Genomic DNA, 19588 nt, shown 5'->3' with positions numbered 1-19588 from the left:
ATAGTGTGGTCAGTGGGTTCAACATAAGTACTTATCTCCAGTGATGCATTTTGGATTTGCTGCTAATAACTCACATGCTTAATACTAAATAATGAAAATATTAAGATGAATATCTAAGCAAAAAGGTAAATGAACCATTTTTTAGAACTGCTTTAATTAATCTAGCACTTGTAAATACAAACTGTAACACTGAAAAGAATGCAGAGTAGTACATGTAATTACTACAGTTTATGCTTCACAATCTGAGTGTATCGATGTGGCTTCCGCCCGATCATAATGCAGGTATGTGAGAACTGAAACTGAGAACTTATAGTTAATTGAGTAATTCCAGCCGAAGTAATAATCACAGTATTGTTTTTACTGAATAAAAGACACCTTAACACTGAAATCTTTATAGTGACTGAACACTCTTACAGATAACCAGCTCCTTCATGTCTGCCATCTGTTAATCTTCATAGTGATAATCTTCTATAGTCCAGGTATCAACATATGGAAGGCACCCTAACCACTGCAGTACACACAGAGATGTCAGTGTGACTGTAGAACTCGCCAATCAATGTATTTTTATTTCCCCATGAATGGAGATGTATGTTTCCCTGTCCAGAGTGAAGAAATGATGAAAGATACAATACAAACCATCTCTGAAGATGTGAACACTTATATCAGTATTCACATTATGATTGCTGTTCACTTTATTTAAAAACCAACAACTGAGGTCCACATTGAAATGTTACTTCAGGGTATTGGGCTGTTATTCAAATCTAGTGTTGTGAACGAACAAAATAAACAACTGATTGAAAATCATGGTAAAAGTAAAATAAATCATACAAAATCATAATTCAAGTAACATGTACTAAACCACATCAATCCTAGTTTTTGTCAATACTGATTGAATGTTTTAATGGGACGTGACAACAGAACTACAGAATACTCTGGAAAGACACAAAACATTAAAAATAGTTGGAGGGGAGAGTATTTAGTTGGCATGGTGTGTGGTTGAGAAACACAGCTTCAGTGTGTAAGGGTAAGGCCCACCTATAAGAGAAAATAAAGAAAAAGGTCAAATATATTATAGGGCTTTAAAATGTACAGTAAATCATAAAAACTACATGGCCAGCTTTTAAAAACCATGTTGGTATGTTAATGTAACGAGATGAGAACTTACTAGGGTTTTTCATCTGGTAATGGTTCATCATAGCTAGGGCTTCCATGGCATCATTGATGGATTCCCACTCTAGAAGACCAGATGAACTTCGCTCACCTTTTGTGCCACACAAGACGACTGATTAGATGACCATAATGGACAATACTACGGAGCCCTCTAAAGGTCTGGCGAGAATTCTTTTGAGGACTACTTTAGCGTTCCCTCGCAGTCCTTTTCTTCTCCCATTCCTTCAGAGCCATGTGTCTATTTCCGCTCAGCTGCTCCCAGTGCATCGACCCAGTATGGACCAGCTCATTGAACTTTACTTTGAACTGGGCATTAAGTATGCTGATACAGTACTACTGCTCAATAGGCAGGCATGGTTATGTAATTAGTGAAAGTAAACTGAAACTAATTCTTAGATCGAGAGGTCTCTCCAGAAGAAAGCAGCACGGTGATCTGCAGGATGCTGTCGGTTTCATCCGTGAACAGTTCCTGTCCTCTGTACTGGACTGTAGCCCAGAGGCAGAATTACAGATGTGCAGTTGAATCTGCCTCATAAAGCTAATGTGCCATATTTGCACAAAACAAATTAAAGTTACCTTCAGTGCTGAAACAGGTTTTGGTAGAAGGCCGGTTGCTGTAAGTGTGGAGCAAAAATGATGTTATACATGCAGCTCCGACCCAGAAGTTTGATAATGTTCTGATAACTTCTTTGCAGTGGACATCATATAAGGTGAGGTGTCCATAAACAGTGCTAAATGCGTTAACTTGAGAATCTCCACACTACCTTCCATTACAAACACACATGGCTCAGAAGGAATGGAAGAAGAGAAGTATTGCGAGAGAACGCAAAACATATTGCAAGGGAATGCAAAAAAAAATTCTCACCGTGACCTTTAGGGGGCTCTGAACAATACTCAGCTGTGTGTTGCATTGAACTAAAGATCTGTATAGGTTCTAAGATCACTCACTAATATACCTGAAGAAGCCACCTAACAGCTACAGCACAGCCAAAATAGCAATATCCAAAACTAGCTGGTATGTGTGCAATGCAATTTTAACTAAAGTGAGTTCTACTAAATTGAGATTTATAACCTTTTTTCTAACATTGATTTGGTTTTCACTTTGTAAAAAACAGTAAAAATATATTTATGCTGCTAAAACAGAGAAACATTTTTCTCTGTCTCCCAAATTCAGCAGTTACATACACATGAGAAATTCATTTGGATCCCATTTTTAGATGATCTAGTTTGCAAACAACACCTTGCATTTAGAAGAGCTGGGGGTTTGCTTTGATTACCTGTCACGTGGATCAGTTTGAAGACCAAATGCAATGCTTTGTTGGCAACTGGCAGTGTGTTGCATATGAAATAGGAACTGTAAGGTGTACAGACTGTGCCTTCTGCGTATATCCAGTGGCTCTTAAACAGGGGGGACTAAGTTAAATTGTATGTATGTAGGGAAATAAAAAAAACAAGAGTTTGCAGATGCTATCGTGTTGACCTGAATCATTTTTTTTTTTATTTCAATCAAATTCAACCTCTCCTTTGTTTTTGTTGCTCCCCCAATATTGTTAATATTGTTAATGGGGAACATGACAGAAAAAGTTTGAGAACCACTGACCTAGCCAAACAATTTCCCCCACCCCTGTACTGTAAATGTGTAGAAAGGTTTTGCTTTGTGGGGTTTTTGTACAAAACCAGTTTATAAAATTGGCCAGGCTGTAACTCACTCTTTCCGGTGAAAAGTTTCACACTTGCGGGGCTCTTAATTCCCAGTTCATCGCAGACCTGGAAGGAAAGACCAGTTTCAGTGATAATTTGAGGCAGTGATTTGTGGAAAATCTACACTTCACAAATAGAACCCTGGTGGCTTTTCTTACCTGGTTGAAGATCTCTACAGAGATGTCGGGCTGTGCGTTAAAGAAGTGTAGGACGTTGCTCGGGTGCTGGATTCGGTTCTTGGCCGCCTGCTCTGGGGAGGTGAAGCGGTTGTTGCGGGATCCGTGGAAATCTTTGAAACTGCTGCTGTTGTCCTCCAACTGGTAGCACTGTCCTGGCACAATAGCCTGCTGCTTGGACACACTGCCAAGGAAAGAGGGCCAGAGGTCTTACTCTGTATATCTAGCTCTGCACCTCTTTTTTTTTTTGTTGATAGTAGTCTATGATAATGTTTTGAATAGCTGCTCTTACCAAACATTGAGTTTCTGTCCGAAAAGGAAATTGTTGTTGAGGTGAGTGATGGCCCTGTCCACAGAGTAACAGTCTCCCATCTCCACCATTGCTGCTCCAGGCTTACTCTTCATGAACTTAATCTGAAGGAAGAACAACATCCAGCTGACTCGCACAAACAAGAGCATGAAACAGTGCTGCAACTGAATGATTTTTTTCATTAATCTGTCAATTAGTTTCTGGATTCACTGATTTATCGCTTAGTCTATGAAATGTTAAAAAAATCGTGAAAAAATGGCACAATTTCTCAGAGGCCACAGAGATGTCTTCAATTTTCAATTTGTTTTGTCTGACTTAACAGTCTAAAACCTGAAGATATCCAATTTACTTTAACATATATGATAAAGAAAAAAAGCAAATTGTCACATTTGAGAGCTGACATTTTGCATTTGTTCTTGAAAAATGACTTGAACGATTAACCGATCATCCAAATAGTTGCTGATTCATTTTCTGTCAATCAACTAATCGACCGATCGTCGCAGCTCTACAGGAAACATTTGTTGATGGTGAACTGTTGTAAGCACCGGCTTTCAGCTTACACTAACTTTACTTATTTAATCATTGAGCAGTGTAATTTGTTATTTAAATTTCAGTAATCACTATCAATTCATTACATTTTACTTTTTTGAAGGTAAGGGAGGATGCAACCATCAAGTTTTGGTGTGTAATGACTAAAGAGTGTTTGGTTAGCATTATTTCACTCACCCTCTCTACATTGCCATAGAGGCAGAAAATGTTGAAGACTTTGTCAGCGTTGATCTTAGAGGGCTCAAGGCCATATACCATAAGAACCGGGGAGTCAGCGTGAGGACCGTACTCAGGGGGTGGTGGTCCGTATCCAGGGCCATAGCGCTGGCTACCGCGACCACGCCCACCCATACCTGGCCCCATACGGTGGGGAGGAGGGGGGCCGTAGCTGTCATCATTGTAGCTATGATAACCTCCTTGAGGGCCACCTTAATTAGAGAGAAAAAAACATCTGAGGTACAGATACAGTAATGGAATGTGATCCATTCTTCATAATGACCAATTTCTTTATTGGATATTTACCATAATCAGGTGGGTGGTCTCCTAAAAGAGCAGGCTGTCTCTGGCGTTTGTTGGGATTGGCATTCGGATCTAAAATGGTCAAATAAAAGTTGCCTATCAAACAGCTTCCTTACTAAAGGTGTCAAACAAGTACCTTACATGGGCTACTATGTGCTAAGGGACAAGGTTGTGATTGACATGCAGCAAAGGGTAGATCTTAAGTGTTAAAAAAAAAGTCTGCAGGCTCTATTTTGCTTATCTAATACGTGACATAATGGAGATTTTTTTAACAGTAAAAATAGCTATCAAACATTTTTTTTAAAAGACCTCCTATATCAGCCATCCTAGTACAAACACACACACACACACACACCTTGTGAATTGTTCCAATTGCCTTCACCATCAGCATCTGTGCAGGTACACATATGCACACGTCAAATCCAAATTAACATTAAAAAAGTATAAATTTGGCAATACTGTATAAACACATTTCTTTACATCCCAGGCAATTATATGGAATAGAAACATTCAAGTAGAAGATAAGAGAGTAAAATATGCATCAGTGCAATGAGCAGCACTAAGCACTGCAGTCTAAGCATGTTTTATTGAAAACTATGGGAACTACACAGTTATTACAAATCAGAATAAGACACAGGTATAACATCAGAAGTGAAAAGACATCAAGGACTTTGACTAGATTACATTGTGGAAGGGAAAAAATTACATCCGAATTGTAGACTGGCTTAAATTGATCAATGCAGCCCTGCCATAATCAAAATAACCACATTTTTAAGTAGTGTAGTGTCAAGGACAGATCCACACTGCTATACTGCTACACTCCAGCAGGTTAAGTATCTTGCAAGGCTAAAGTGGCCTGTCATGTCATGTCATGTCAGGTGAGATAGAATTGCTACTTTGGTTACAGTTAGCTTATGATACATCTATTTCACACCTGTTATATAAATAGATTTACTATCCCAAATACAACCTCAACTGTAACCAAAACAATTATCTGCAGAATATTTATGATATGCATAGATACTGCAGGTACACACAGTGATATGGACACTGGGAGATTGTGAATTAAACGCCACACACAGTGCACTGAAACAGATGTGAAGTTAATCATACTATATCAGTGGCTGCATATAATGTGCCCTGAATGGCAGATTGCTAATTGAATGTGCCACTAGAGACACACTGTAAGCAATACCAGGGAAGATCACTGGGACTACCAAATGGGGACTTTAATTACAAGCACCACTTCTACAAACCATGCTGCATGGAATTTTGCATTATACATAAAATCTGAATATAACAAATTCTGATTTTTCTGCACAACAAAGTGAACAGAAATAAAACCCTTAATTAGTTCCATTCTGCCCTTACTTGAGCAAACCTCCTGTCTTACGTGTCACCACCAGGTGTGACAACTACCTCAGAACAATACTATTTCCAAATAAAAACAACCAGCGCTAAAATAAAAATCCACATCTGTAAAATAAAACCTAGCTACCTTTCTAACTGACAATTTGGAAAATGTATATTAGCTGCTACTACTGCTGCAAGACAGTACAATCCAAATCCAACACTCCCTTAATAGTTTTTGTAACGTTTTACCTAGATATCAAAGTTAAAAATGTTCCAACTTCTGACTGGCCCCACTCATTCCCCTGGATACTAACATGCTTTGTAACCCAACACGAGGTAGTATAATCAAACGGCAATAAATGTAGCAAATATTCTAAATGTAGAATATTTTAACAATAATTTACGAATAGAATGTAGTCTGTTATATCATATTGTAGTATTAACATGGCGGCTCAACAATTTAAGTTTATTTTCAACAGTCATGTTGTTTTAGTTTCACAATAACTTTCAACTTTTAACCATCAAGTCAGATTATTCATTAATTTCTTTCAAGTACTTACAGCACCACACATGGAGCATGGGACACAGTGGGCAGGTAGGGGGCAGTCTTCAGCAAGGATGCTACCCGCCAACCTCTTGACTCCAGCCTCAACTCATTCTCCCTCTTCAGTCTTTTCTTCCTTCTTTCCTTCCTTGCATCCCCACCACCAGAGAGAAAAGTACATCCACACGTCCATGCTTGGGTTTTAACTTGCTGCCGGTTTGTTTTGAAAGTTGCTATTAGAGGCTCATTTCCAGCTTACCGTGCTCTGACCACAAAGCAGGACATTTGCACCGTTTGAGAGTGGGCTGTCTGTCCACAGACACACTGAGCCAAACCTGCATCACACGGGAGGCGTTAAAGGCATCACTATGGGCCAGTGCAAAAATGGCAAAATGAAACAACGCAGAAACAACACAAGAACAGCAAAGAGAGAAGGAGGGAAATGGGGAGGAAGGTACAGGGAAAAAACAGAACACCAGAGTCCATAAATGTAGAAAGCTTTAGGAAAGGATTTTTAATCTGTTTGCCTCTGTGCTTGTATGCTTGATAGGTGTTTGATGCTTGTGTCTTCATAGGCCCCCCCGTGGATATTTCTTCTCATGTAAAAATGGACGCTCACATGATGCTTGCTTATTTGGTTTATTAGCTGTCAGCCACTTGAAAAGTGAAAAGGCATCTAGTGCTTGACAATAAGTCATCTGGAATATCTGCGTGACGATGTGCTGTCATGGCGGTTCAGCTGTGTGTTGCCGTGGATATTCAGCACGTTGTGTTGTCATGTTGTGTTCGGCACAGGAAGGTAGAGACAAGCGGTATTAGCATCTGAGAGAGAGAGAATGGCCTCTTTTTTTGTTTATTGCCCCAGTATGTGGTGTCATCTGTTCCCTGGTCGGGCTGAGTGTGTCTGAAAACTCCTCTGTTGCTCCCTGTGGTTGTGTTATGGCAGGCACATCCCAAGGGCTAGGAGGCGTGGCCACAACGACCACACACCTGACTCCCGCCCTCATCATCAATGTGTTGTGTCAAAAGTGGCGACTCCTCAGGGCTCTGCAGATGAGATGTGCTGCACTGGTAAAGAGGGGGTGGTAGATGCTTATCAATCTATCAACATCAGTCTGTGATGGATATGCGAGGTGTCTGTTCGCGTGGCCTTGGAGTATTTCTGTCCCTCAAACTGAAATGGTGGCTACTGTCCACCACCAAAAATAAAATGGCCTCCCGTGTCAGGTGGTGGAGATAGGGGTGATGATGGACTTGGAATAGGGAAGTACTGAGTTGAGGTTGTGTTCCAGTATTTGTTGCCCCACTGTGTCCGATGTATGCCACAGAGCAGATTTACATTAGTTGTGGCTGTGGGTGCTGTTATACTGTAGCTGTAGAAGCCGCTGTGTCTGCTTAGAGGTTGCGGTAAGCCTGTATGAGTTTGCACAGTGAGGACACAAGGAGTACCTCTGGTTTGTAAGGCAGCACAAACTATAGAATATCAAGAAAGATGTCAAATACCTGTATGAAACTTGAAATGTACATGTTGTGGTCCTGGTCGTGTACAAGAGAAACAACTACATCATTTTACAGTGTTTGACGAAAAAAAGAAAATCAGAAATTTCCTTCATACGGATACACTAAAGTAAAATTCTATTGCTGACCACATAGAATCTAAGGCAAATATGTAATATTATAAATTGCAGTATGGTCTTCTCCATCATGCTCCTAACACATTACATATTAGTGAATGTTCTGTTACCCTGAAATCCAATTACCTAACAGTTTGCCTACTTGCATTTAGCAGTAAGTGGGTGACTAAATTCCCTTGCTGGAGGTTTCGGGCATGCAATAATCTTGACTTTTAGTTCTTGGGTTTTAAACACATTGTTTTACCATTACATCAACAAAACACATATCCAGTAACAAATGATGTAATCCCTACCTTTAAAAACCTATGCCCACATTATTATTATGCTCACAAACAATACACATTTGTTGACACAAATATTGATTTGAAAGCTTAACAATGTAGAAGACACTATCAAGTGTGTTTATAGTATATGTTTTACATTAAAGGTCCCATGAAATGCAGAATGTTCTCGTGTCCCAGATCTGTTGTTCACCATCAACGGTTACATGTAAAACATACCAAAAATATAACCCATCATTATTCTAAAATTACACCATTTTGATTACTGTTAAGCGTCATTTTTTAAATAACTCATGTGCTTGGGGCGTATGCAAAACGATCCAGCTAATAAAAATGTAATCAGACTGAGATGCCATCCAACATCAGCAGCTACTGTCTCTGCTGATCGTAATGCTGACACCCCACAAAACGGTTGGGTGTTTAATCCTCAGCAACACAGTGACAACTACTGACAGTGTTCATTCTGCTGTTATGCTCCACCTACCCTCAAACCCAGGCCCTCCCATCGTGAAGTCCAACTCTCATGCAGAAATACAAAGCCTGGGAAAGGTTTAAGATCTCAGGAGTCGTTTCATGGGACCTTTAACCAGAAGTGTGCCTAGTGGTCTCACTAGTCAACTCAGCTGGCTAGTGCAATGTCTAATTTAAGATATGATAAAATCTCCACTATGTTTGAAAGAATGCTAACAGGTGTGATAGTCTCTGTAGGATTTTCTGGATTAGAGTAAGCAGGGATGTGAGGTTGTGCAGCTGTGACATGCTCTATAGGGAATGTGAACCTATGTGAAGAATGGTGCGTATGCTACTGTGACGGGTGCGTTGGGCTTTTCACATGCATGAGCCTGTAATTGAGGTTGGCTGCCCTTGAGGTTGCTCCTCATGCCCTTACTTTGAGCCTGCTGTGTGGCGAGAAAATGCATGAAGACTGTGAAGGCATCACAGGAATACTGCCTCTGAACACTGAGTTGAGCAGCATGGTGAATGGTGGAAGAAACTATTCATCTGTGATCAAAGGCAATACCCCTGGAGGCAGAGAACCCTAACCATCCCATACAGTGGCATGAGAGGAAAAGAGGAAGAAAAAAGGGGGAAGGAAGGGTTGGAGACTGCATGTTACCTTGGCCACTGAGGTTGGGGTTTGTATAGTCCCACGTGTCCTGGTCGTTCTTGAAGACATTAAGGCGTGCTGGCTGTGAACAGGATTGCATTACAATCAAAACTAGTTTCCTCTCACTAACATCTGATTCAATTCAGCTGGCACAAAGGTTGATTAGACAGTGGCAAACACCTACCTTGGCATATTCAATCTTTAGAGTGCAGCAGCCAGAATAGATGTCTGCCCCATTCAGAGAGGCTTTGGCCCTCTGGGCACTTTGGACTGAATCAAACGTGGCAGCAATGTGTTAAGGTGAGGTCTGATTATATTTAGATTTCTGAGGGCCCAAGTATAATTAAACGTCAACATATTGTACAATAATAGTGTGTCCAAATGTAAAGGAATATGGCCAATAAAAAAGGCAATTGCTGAAAAGGATATTCAACCATGGCCTGAACACCATTCTTTCTGAAGATGACGATCCTCTGTACAGGACCACAGTTGTTACAAATGGTGTAGAGCACATCCTGTAGAGGCACACAGATAAGTTCATATAGTACTCCTGATATAGTAAGCACCCTTTACACGACAGCACACACCCCTTTAAAAATATCACACATGACCAAACACAAAAACATACTGCTTTGCTGACTGTTACTCCATTTTAAATTGCTTAATTTTTGCCATTTCTATAAAAAGGAATTCAGTGACATCAAAGTGGAAAGGAAAATTCACAGCAGTTGTGAAACATATATATTAGGTAGAAAAAAGAAATGAAAACATTATTTGTATTCTAAAACCATGCTGATGCAGAAGAATAGGTCTGTATGTTTCAATATTTGTTGAGAATCACTACTCCTAACAACTTACGTGCAGTGGGGAAAGAATGGATACTGTTTAATGGATGTATTGGCTGAAGTACCTCTAATCAAAACAGTAGTTTTTCAGCACTTTGTGAAAATAAAATCTAAAATCTAATCCTTATTTTTCATGAAGCCAGTTTCAATCACAACACGGTTTAATGTACGGAGATCTAATGAATGATTCTGTCTGAATTTGTAATCATACAGTAATATATCCAGTTCAACACAGTGCTAAATAAATTATGATGCGACACTGTCACTGCACGCAAGGTTAGTTTTTATAATCACGTTACCGTGGTGATAGGATAGATGGGGTTTATGATCGTGAGCAGCAGCACATTGTTGACGCTCCGGGTGTCGTCGGAGTCTCCTGGCCGGGAGATCTTTTGGCTAGTGGAGTAATTGATGAAGGCAGGGTGGCCTGCAATGTAAACCTGGTTCTCTGCTGCATATGTAACAGCATTGCAGGAGCCATTCATGTCCTCATACTCCACCAGGGCCTGGCGCTTCTTGGGCATCATAACCACATAACTGTAAATAAATATTTCAAGAAGAAAATTATAGGACCTATAGGCTGGATTACTGAACCATGTTTCATAAACAAAAGCATGAGTCACATAAATGTTTAAAGTCATTGGCAACTTGGTTGGACTTGCAATTACGCTGACTTTGCCTATAACTAGCTAAATTTAAACCAGCATTATGACATATTTTGAAAAAACTGATTCCCAGTAATATGAAAGAGTTGACAAGATTTAACATTAAAATCTGCTTTTAGCTCATTTTTTAGGTTTTCTGGCCCGCACACAGTCTGTAAGGTTAGGTTTCATTCAAACAATAGGCAGCCGTTTCCCGCAGACAAGTTCACGTAGCCTTGTGTATGCTACGTGCCCAGTATGGAACAGCACAGCCAAGAAGTCAACTAGTGGCTGGTGAAACATACAGCATCTAACAGGCTGAAGACCAAGATAGTTTCCAAAGGATTTGGAGAACTAACCCAGAGCTAACAAGCAAGTGAATACTGGACTCCGGCAGTGCTCTTTCAGTTCTCTACTTTTACTTTTTACTCAAGTATTGTTTTGAGCCAGTAAACTACTTTTAACTTCCCCACATTTGCCATTTATACCTTTGTTACAACTAGTCTGTTATCTACTATGCATTTTGCTACATTAACCAAAATGAGCTGTCATCCAAGCTGTGTGTGTGTGCGGTTACGCAGGAGAGCTTTAACCGGTCTCCCTTGCTGTACAGGGACGTGCGTTGAGCCAGATATTAATGAGTTGAGCAAATGCAAAAATTGAAAAAAAATCAGGCAAATACCTTTTCAATTTCAGGTTTGGATCTTCTACTAATGTAACTCAAATCCAGTAACTGCACACTATGCCACTGGTGGCTGTGCTGGAAAACAGCCTGCATTGCCCTTTCACAAGCCGGCAGAAATACTTTCACTTTATTATTATTATTTAATGGCTGCACACTGTATGGACATCTAAGTCAGATGATCACTGGATTGATTCTGATATATTAACAGAAGCCTCTCGTTGCACAGAGCATGGCTTTCTTTGGATGGAAATTTGCCTTTTTCTTTACTCTAATTCTGGTTGGTTGCAATTTGTTTTATAGTGATGCCCGACGGTGGCCGAATTTTTGAGAAGCATAGGGCTAGAGCAAATATGGGTGGATAAAACAGTCCTGTTGGGTTTTACACGTGACACACAGGCCTCCCTCCATATTTAGGCTTACCTTACTTCATTCAACAATGGGCTGCTCCCGTGTTATTGCCACAATAATTCTTTACGTTGTAAAGATTATGTTCACAGATGCTTTAGGAATAATCATATTGTATTGGGTGCCTGTGCTATTGGAGAAGCCAAATCATATGCAGCACCCTTTATGTCAAAGCAAGTGGTTTGGTTGGCTACATGTCCAAATCAAGATAACAACAGATACAGGCAACAACAGTAGGCAAGGCAGCTAGCAAGTATGATATTTTAAAGTGGTCTTTTCGATACCTTCATGTAGATAAAAAAAAATAAGTAATATAACTGTATTAAACAGAAATAGCTAAATTAGAGATAATCAACATGCAAAGCCAAGTGCGTTCCCCTTATTATTCTGAAAAGAGACTTGAGACTTGACTCTGCCTCTTGAGCAAAGATCTGAAACTTGGCTTGGACTTGTGCCCTAAGGACTTGAGACTTGACTTGGACTCTAGCTCAAAGACTTGAAACTTGACTTGGACTTGCATTAAATGACTTGTTAAGATCACTGGCCTACACGCACTAAACAATATTAAAACAAAAAGTAACTTGTACTTTGAGTAGTTTATTGACCAAGTAGGCTACTTTTACACTTTTACTTAGTAAAAGTAGTAGGTTTGTCAAATGGTAATTTTACTTTTATTTGAACAATTTTCTATGGGAGTAATTGTACCTTTATTTGAGTAAAGCTTTTCAGTACTCTACCCACCACTGCGCTTTCTCTGATGTGTTAACTCGGCAACTATTTTCTAACATAACAGCCATAGCAGCTTGACAAGATGACAGTGGATCGGGACTGTGTCTGTGAGTAGATGAAGTTATGATGAATGTTCACACATCAGGACCCATGAAATCTGCAGCATGAGAATCACACCACTGAAGAATACAGTACATACTGTTAGCACAGCGTCTTATGTGCTCTGTCAGTACCTGATGGCCCCAAACTCCTGCAGGGCCTCCACCAGGTCAGCCTCCATGATACCGTCCACCAAGCCCCTGATGTGCACCACCGGGGAGGGTAGCGGTTTATGAGGGTCATCGTAGCTCTCCTGAAAACGATGCACACAACATGATGCTTGTAGGGTCAGAAAATACTTCCACCGCTTATGGAAAGGGGGTGGAGCAACAGACCGGCATAGATGAGTAAATAGTAGCTCCACTCAGTCAGTCTTAAAAAATAACCGGTATTGCGTTGTAAATTTGCGTCAGTAACGTTAACTAACGTTCACATGAACTTTAAACACTGGCCTGACTCAACGACCAATTATTTGTGTTAATTTGCACAGCTTATGATGAACTAAAACATGTTTTCTATCAGTACACAGGAAGGCAGCTACATGTCGTTGAGTAGCTATGTAGCTAATTAGACATATTCCCTTACCGCTATACCGTTGTTCTAGCTAAACCTGACCAAACTCGCGTTAACGTGAAATGGTTTGCTTCGGTTAGCTACTTAGCTTCTCCTCTCTTAGAAAAGCAAAACCTATCACATTTTTTTGCACAATAAAACGGCAACTACCAAGGCACGCGGGAAACCCTCACCGTTGTCATTCCTCCGTCCTCAGTTTTCTGTCTTTTCGTTGCTCTGCCTCCTTCTCCGTAGTATCTGCCCGCAGCAGCAGCCATGTTGTCCTGTCCCCAGTGCCGGGCTACTGCTGCATTCATGATGTGTGGGAAAAACGGAAAAAGCAATGACTCGGTTTTCCATTGTCCATAGTTAGGAGTTTGAAGCTGTAAAGATGTCTTAATTTAATATAATTTAATTTCCTAAAATCACTTTTTATTCTGCAAATATTAAAATAATTATACATTTTCTACACACAAATGTGTCTCATCCAAATCAAACGTTGTGATCACAGCATGCATTTTTTTTTTTTTAATGAAGAACAGTTTGCTTTGATTATTCTTCTGAAATTGCGACTGTACGAGTGTGACTTATTTAGACCAGGGTGATCAAATGTTTTATTCCTCGTCAAGGGTGATGAATAGATAGATAGATAGATTTTACTGTCCACAAATGGGAACTTCGTTTGCACAGAGAGCAATATGTGCCTCCATAACATTGATACAAAGAATGCAGCAGGAGCAGAGCGTCACACGCTACACACGTTACTATTGGTCACTTTACCGTGTCAATCATTAATATTATCGCGTCCTCCAGGCGAGGAGGGGGTTAAACTAAACCTGTCACCCTTAAAATTTATGAAACACAAACCTAAACAACACTACTTTCACTTGACTCAATCCTTCTCAACCAGAACATGATAGAATTTACATAACCTTGTAAGATGTTTTCCCAATATGCAGAAATGTCTTTTTCCCCCTACTCTATTATAATTAAGACATTTCCAAACCAGGATACTGAACCAGGAAAGAAATATTTTATGAATACAAAAGTTACCAAAAGACTTCAGTTTGTCACTGTATTTGCATCCTAAATGCTTATTCCCTCTTGTCCTTGTGTTTTTGTGTATTTCTAAAAGACCATTTCAGCACAATGTCCCTGCCAAATGTTGGTCCTTTAAAAGTCAGGAGAAAAAAAATGTTCAAGCCACTTTTTCACCTCTAGTGTAGCTGACCTGTGTACACAAAAACATGAAAACTGTGACAAGTAAGCTCATATGAATGGGACTGATCTCTGAGAAGTGTTAATCTGGCTTTGGAGCACTGAGACAGCTCTGCTCAGAGTGATGACTCTTTTAGCCACTGACGCAGGGAAATGCTAAGTTTTAGTTCTTTTAGCACAGCACAGGATACAGTCATCATTGCATCCTTCTTAAATGCCTTAAACATTGGATTGGTATCTCAGGTTGTGATTTTATCACTATCTTGTCTTTTACCTGCATGACAGGTGTTATTGTGTTGCTATGGTCTTCCTCCACAAAAATGACTTGGAATGTATCTCAGAGGTGTGTTTTGGGGCCATGCTTTTCAGTCTTACTTTTTCCAAGTTAACACACTTCATGTGATTTTCTGAAAGTGCCAGTATCCTTTTAAGAATCCTGAAGCTGCTATCCACATTTTTTTGGATGCATAATCCTAAAATATCTTCTATAACATGAAACACAGAATTTAAGAGCATAATATGTATTTAGGTCAGTGTGCCCCAATCTAGAACAAATGCCCCCAATGTCATGTCATATTCCCTAACAAACATGGTATTACCATCTTCAAATCCAGAGACAATCTGTCTTCTTCTGCACTAATGAGGAATTAATACAATACTTAAACAACCAGTGTGGGTGAGGTATCCAAAGGAGGCACACTCAGTTAAAATTTCAATGTAATAGTGACAACTTACAATAAATTACAATATATATTTGTTCATATCAGCTCAAATACATTAAATTACAAAGACATTAAATTACACCATTGATAAATAAACAGATAAGATTTCAGGGGTGAAAGAATCATCACTTTCAAACAGTCACACTCAATGGCAGATACTAGGTACATTTTTTTTCATTCCACAGCTTATCAGAAATTCATTGCCTGTGTAATTCTTTGTCAATTATACATTTCTATATTGGATCCATGTAGTGCATTTCTGATAATTACTATTTTCAATACTTATAGTGAGATACAATTCAGTAGGTGCATTACATTACATTAAACAATGCCTCCTGTCACATAACTCAACAAATAAACACAATGTATCAGTGAGAGATATTACACAACAGCAGCTTATCTCTGACTGTAGATTGTAACCAAACTGTGCTCATTGTTTTGTACCACGGCCACAGAAAACACTTGCTTCTGATTGGCTGGCAGTTCCATTCAAAATTGTACACCAAGACAACTAAAACACTTTAACAGTCAACAGTTGAACTATTGTTCTAAATCTGTGCGCAAAGATTGGAGATAACCATAGCAACAGTACTTTTGCTTCGAGCTACCTTACCAATTAACTCTAACTTGTCAAAAAGACCACATTATGCGTTAATGCTTACTGACAACAAACAAGCTTTAAAAATGGGACAGTTTGAACACAGCTTCTACTTTTGCCTGTGATAAGTGGCCACTGTATAAGTGTGGTGATTCACTCAGAGGTGTTCTGATATACAAAGATAATAGATTTGACTGCTACAACACAAAGCAGTGTGGTGTTCTTCAACCATTATTTTCATGTATCAGGGCAGCTTGTCATGTATTATCACTTACATTGCCCATCTGTGTAAAAGCAGCTATCATTGATTTTCTAATTTATTTACTAGGTTAGACAGTCTGATCTGAGCCAACCTCTATAAGCGTGAGGACAAACTAGACCAAACTTGAAATCCAGGTTATGAGCCATCAAGCAAAATCCAGTGACTTCACAGAGTACATGTTGACCATTTGCTCTCCTTTATCAAAAACAGTCACTACATGTTATTTAGTCCACTTAAGTGAAAATTAATCAGTACTGTCACAATCAATTCTACTGACTGGAGCTGCCCTGCAGTGGATGTGACGTACAGATTTGCATGTGCGAGTCTGTATACATTTTTTTATGGACCATGGCAGCAGTTGTCAAGTGATGACAGGTCTTCTCAGTGGTAGTTACTGTAACAGTACTGTACAGGTGAATGTCCTGGTGATGTGTGTTTGTTATTGTGCAGTCATTACTCTCCCCAGATGTGCTCTCTCAGAAGCCTTGTATATGGCAATAGGCCTCCAAGCTGGAGAAGAGGATGTAGAGGAACCAGAGTCCAAAGAAAAGCAGTGAAGTGAGGACTCTGGAGATCCGCGGGCCTCCCAGCTCGCCGCCTATGGACGGCCTCCGGCGTAGCATCAACACTCCCATAGTGAAGAAGGCAAAAATGGTGAAGAGTGTGACGGAGAAGGCCAGCGAGCCGGGGTCCACGCGGAAGACCTTACCTTTGACTTCCCAATATACGGCAGCCACGGACCAGGCCACCCCAATGCCCAAAAACACATTAACCGCGTTGCTTCCTGTCACATTTCCCACACATGCATCTGCATACTGGTCCTGAGTTGCAGCCACTTTACTGGCAAAGGTATCTGGGGAAAATAGTGGAGTTAGAAAATAAATAGTCATTAGTTCAACAGTTTAAACCAACACAATGCAATATCAGTGCTTATTATCTAAATGGAACTGACTTCAACACTTACCAGGAAGTGAAGTCCCCAGTGCTACAAAGACCACAGCAGTGACAGTGTCTCGCAGGCCGATGGTGCAGCCAAAATGGGAAGCAAGGTCTCCAATAATGGCTGTTAAGAAACCAATGACCGAGATTGACACTATGAAGCACGCCCAGCCATTCCAGTACTCTGTGGGCGGGATGCAAGCAAACAGAATCTTCCAAAAAATGCACAATATGTGCATGAAATAGTCGAAGCAGTTCGGCATTCGCTGCTCCTGTCCCTCCTCCTCATCCCCATCACCTGTTTAAAGGAGACACAGTGAAGATAAATCAAACGAAGCAACAAAAGGCATGTCATCATCCACAAATGATGCAGTCACACTTTGGGCCAATCAGGAACAAGCTTATAGTGTCAAAATAAGCTGTAAATAAGAAAGTTGTAACCAGGTGCAGTCATACAATCAGTTGCCCTGGCTTTATTGTGTAGATCAACTGGTTTTGAGTCTCATATCCTTTGATTGCTTGTATATTTCTCATTCACTCTTATTTCTCCAGTATTCTCACACTATGTCTTGAACCTGTTTTGACATGGAGGGTGGTCTTACTGCCTAAATGCTACCTAGCAAGTGGCAGACAGGTCAAGGGTCATGTGAAGATGGTGGAGAATAATATACCTGGGGTTGTGCCATTTTATGAATGGAAATTGTGTTTTATGGTTAATCTATTTTTCTAACGTGTAAAAACATTTTCATAATGGCTCCTGTAGTAGTAGCCTTAGAGAGTTGTATTGATCTTCTTACCTAATTCTCCATCAGGAAGCACATAAGTGTATTTTTGAATTTAAAGGAATAGTTCAGCATTTTGAATGTGGCCAAGACCCACATAGCCCCCGTTAATCCCCCCGTTTGGTTACAGCTGTGACAGTGTTTTCCTAGTGTCTCCTTGTGTTTTTCCCTTCCCTGTGTTTCCAGTCTTCCCCTGTCTGTCTCTCTGTGTTTGTTTTTGTCTGTGAGTCTGTTGGCGTGAGCGTGGCCATCCCTTCCTCACTCTCCCGGCTCCCGGCTCAGCTGCATCTACACACCTGGGCCGCATTCAGCCCCGACAAAACATAGCAAAACGTTTATTAAAACGGAAACAGTGGTGCCTTGAATACCCCGTTGTGTACTCAAGCGCACTGCCTTTTTAATACAGCGGTATAGTAGTATTATAGTATTCCTGTTAGGATCATGCCTAGATATAATACCCACTACCCTATGCATTCTGTGTCTTCAGCTGCTAGCTCAGATCATTTGATTACAGTCTGCTCTAGTAATTCCAGTTCAGCTAAACCCTTAATTCCAGTTGTCTTGGCTCTTCTAAACTCTCAGTCTGTGTCTGATAAATCGTTCATACTCAATGATCTACTTACATCCCATAACCTCGACATCCTATTTCTTACTGAGACCTGGCTCCAACCTGGGGAGTGCTGCCCTCTAGTGGAGCTCTGCCCTCCCAGTTATAATTTTCTGAATACACCCTGGTTACCAGGAATGGTGGGGGTGTTGCAGCTGTTTTTAAGAACCATCGCACTTGTATTCCACTCAGTCTTGGTTCTTTATAACAGTTTTGAAATCTTCGCTTTTAAAATTGTGTGTGATAACCCCATTTGCTGTGTAATAATTTATCGAATCCCCAATTCAATTATGGGTTTTCTCAATGATTTCTCTGAGTTACTGTATGCTTAAATTTGATAGGGCCATTATAGTTGGTGATTTTAACATTCATATTGATAATCCTTCTAACTCATTTGCCACAGATTTTTTAAACATTTCTGAATCTTTCAATCAATCATTTAAGCAGCTTCTAAAAGCTCATCTCTAGAGGCAAGCCTTGTTCTAGATCTCCATCCCTGCCTTATGTTTTGGTTTGTTTCAGTTTGGTTTTGTGCTGTGTTTTGTATTGTAATATATCTTTATTTATTTATTCATTTATATTTTTCGTGAGTGTGTGAAGCACTTTGTAACTGTGTGTTATAGTCCTGTACAAATAAAGCTTTACTTATTTACTTACTTATATACAAGTCGCTGTGGCAAAACAGTGCACACTGTTTTCAGACTGAACATGCCCCTGGTCTCTATCAGCTCCTCATCCCTCCTGCTCTGCTCACCTGCGTCTCATCTTCTGCCTTCTGCCGGACAGCCAGCCACACTTCCCCATTCACCACTGCCCACGCCATCTCCTCTGCCATTATTCCCAAACTTCAACTGCATTCAGATCTCCAACCCCAGCTATCTCTCCTTCATCTAATCCCCGTTTACAATAAAGACTTTATCTTTAATCATTCCCTGTCCGAGTCCTGCATTTGAGTCCAATCTGAGTTCACAACATGTTTTTACACTTCGGAATTTGTATGGTTTCAGCACATGAACATGTTACAGTAATTAGTGAGCTTCAGATAAGTGCTGGTAGGCAGATTTTGGTACCACTGGACAGAGCCAGGCTAGCTGTTTCCCCCTGTTTCCAGTTTTTATGCTAAGCTAAGCTACTCAGCTATTGGCTGTAGTTTCAT

The 19588-nt window shown here is 40.2% G+C and overlaps 2 protein-coding genes across 7 annotated transcripts in view; both read right to left on the bottom strand.

Annotated features, from left to right (window-relative positions):
* Positions 1-638: 638 nt before the first annotated feature.
* On the bottom strand, positions 639-13651 carry hnrnpl (heterogeneous nuclear ribonucleoprotein L). Of its 2 annotated transcripts, XM_044221574.1 has the most exons (14): positions 13499-13651; positions 12887-13005; positions 10490-10727; positions 9775-9860; positions 9530-9626; positions 9355-9427; positions 4781-4816; positions 4429-4497; positions 4084-4334; positions 3340-3461; positions 3030-3231; positions 2880-2937; positions 1166-1261; positions 639-1035 (listed from the first exon to the last, which is right to left on the bottom strand). In XM_044221574.1, the coding sequence occupies exons 1-14, from the start codon at positions 13619-13621 to the stop codon at positions 977-979; spliced, it is 1629 nt and encodes a 542-aa protein (XP_044077509.1). In that variant the 5' UTR covers positions 13622-13651; the 3' UTR covers positions 639-976. The 2 variants fall into 2 exon arrangements, with proteins under 2 accessions (XP_044077509.1, XP_044077510.1); XM_044221575.1 differs by lacking the exon at positions 4781-4816.
* A 1126-nt stretch (positions 13652-14777) lies between these two features.
* The window catches only part of slc8a2a (solute carrier family 8 member 2a), a 28163-nt gene continuing 23352 nt past the window's right edge, over positions 14778-19588 (bottom strand). For 2 of the 5 annotated variants that reach the window (XM_044221648.1, XM_044221650.1), the window contains 2 exons: positions 17069-17341; positions 14779-16957 (listed from right to left, as the gene is read on the bottom strand). In XM_044221648.1, the coding sequence (XP_044077583.1) occupies positions 16581-16957; positions 17069-17341 (650 nt within the window). In that variant the 3' untranslated portion in view covers positions 14779-16580. Of the gene's footprint in view, positions 16958-17068; positions 17342-19588 lie in introns of all 5 variants that reach the window. The other 3 variants (XM_044221652.1, XM_044221653.1, XM_044221649.1) reach the window with 2 other exon arrangements.

This window comes from Siniperca chuatsi, linkage group LG14, assembly GCF_020085105.1.
Source record: "Siniperca chuatsi isolate FFG_IHB_CAS linkage group LG14, ASM2008510v1, whole genome shotgun sequence".
Taxonomy (NCBI): domain Eukaryota; kingdom Metazoa; phylum Chordata; class Actinopteri; order Centrarchiformes; family Sinipercidae; genus Siniperca; species Siniperca chuatsi.
This window is presented reverse-complemented; position numbering and strand designations above follow the sequence as displayed.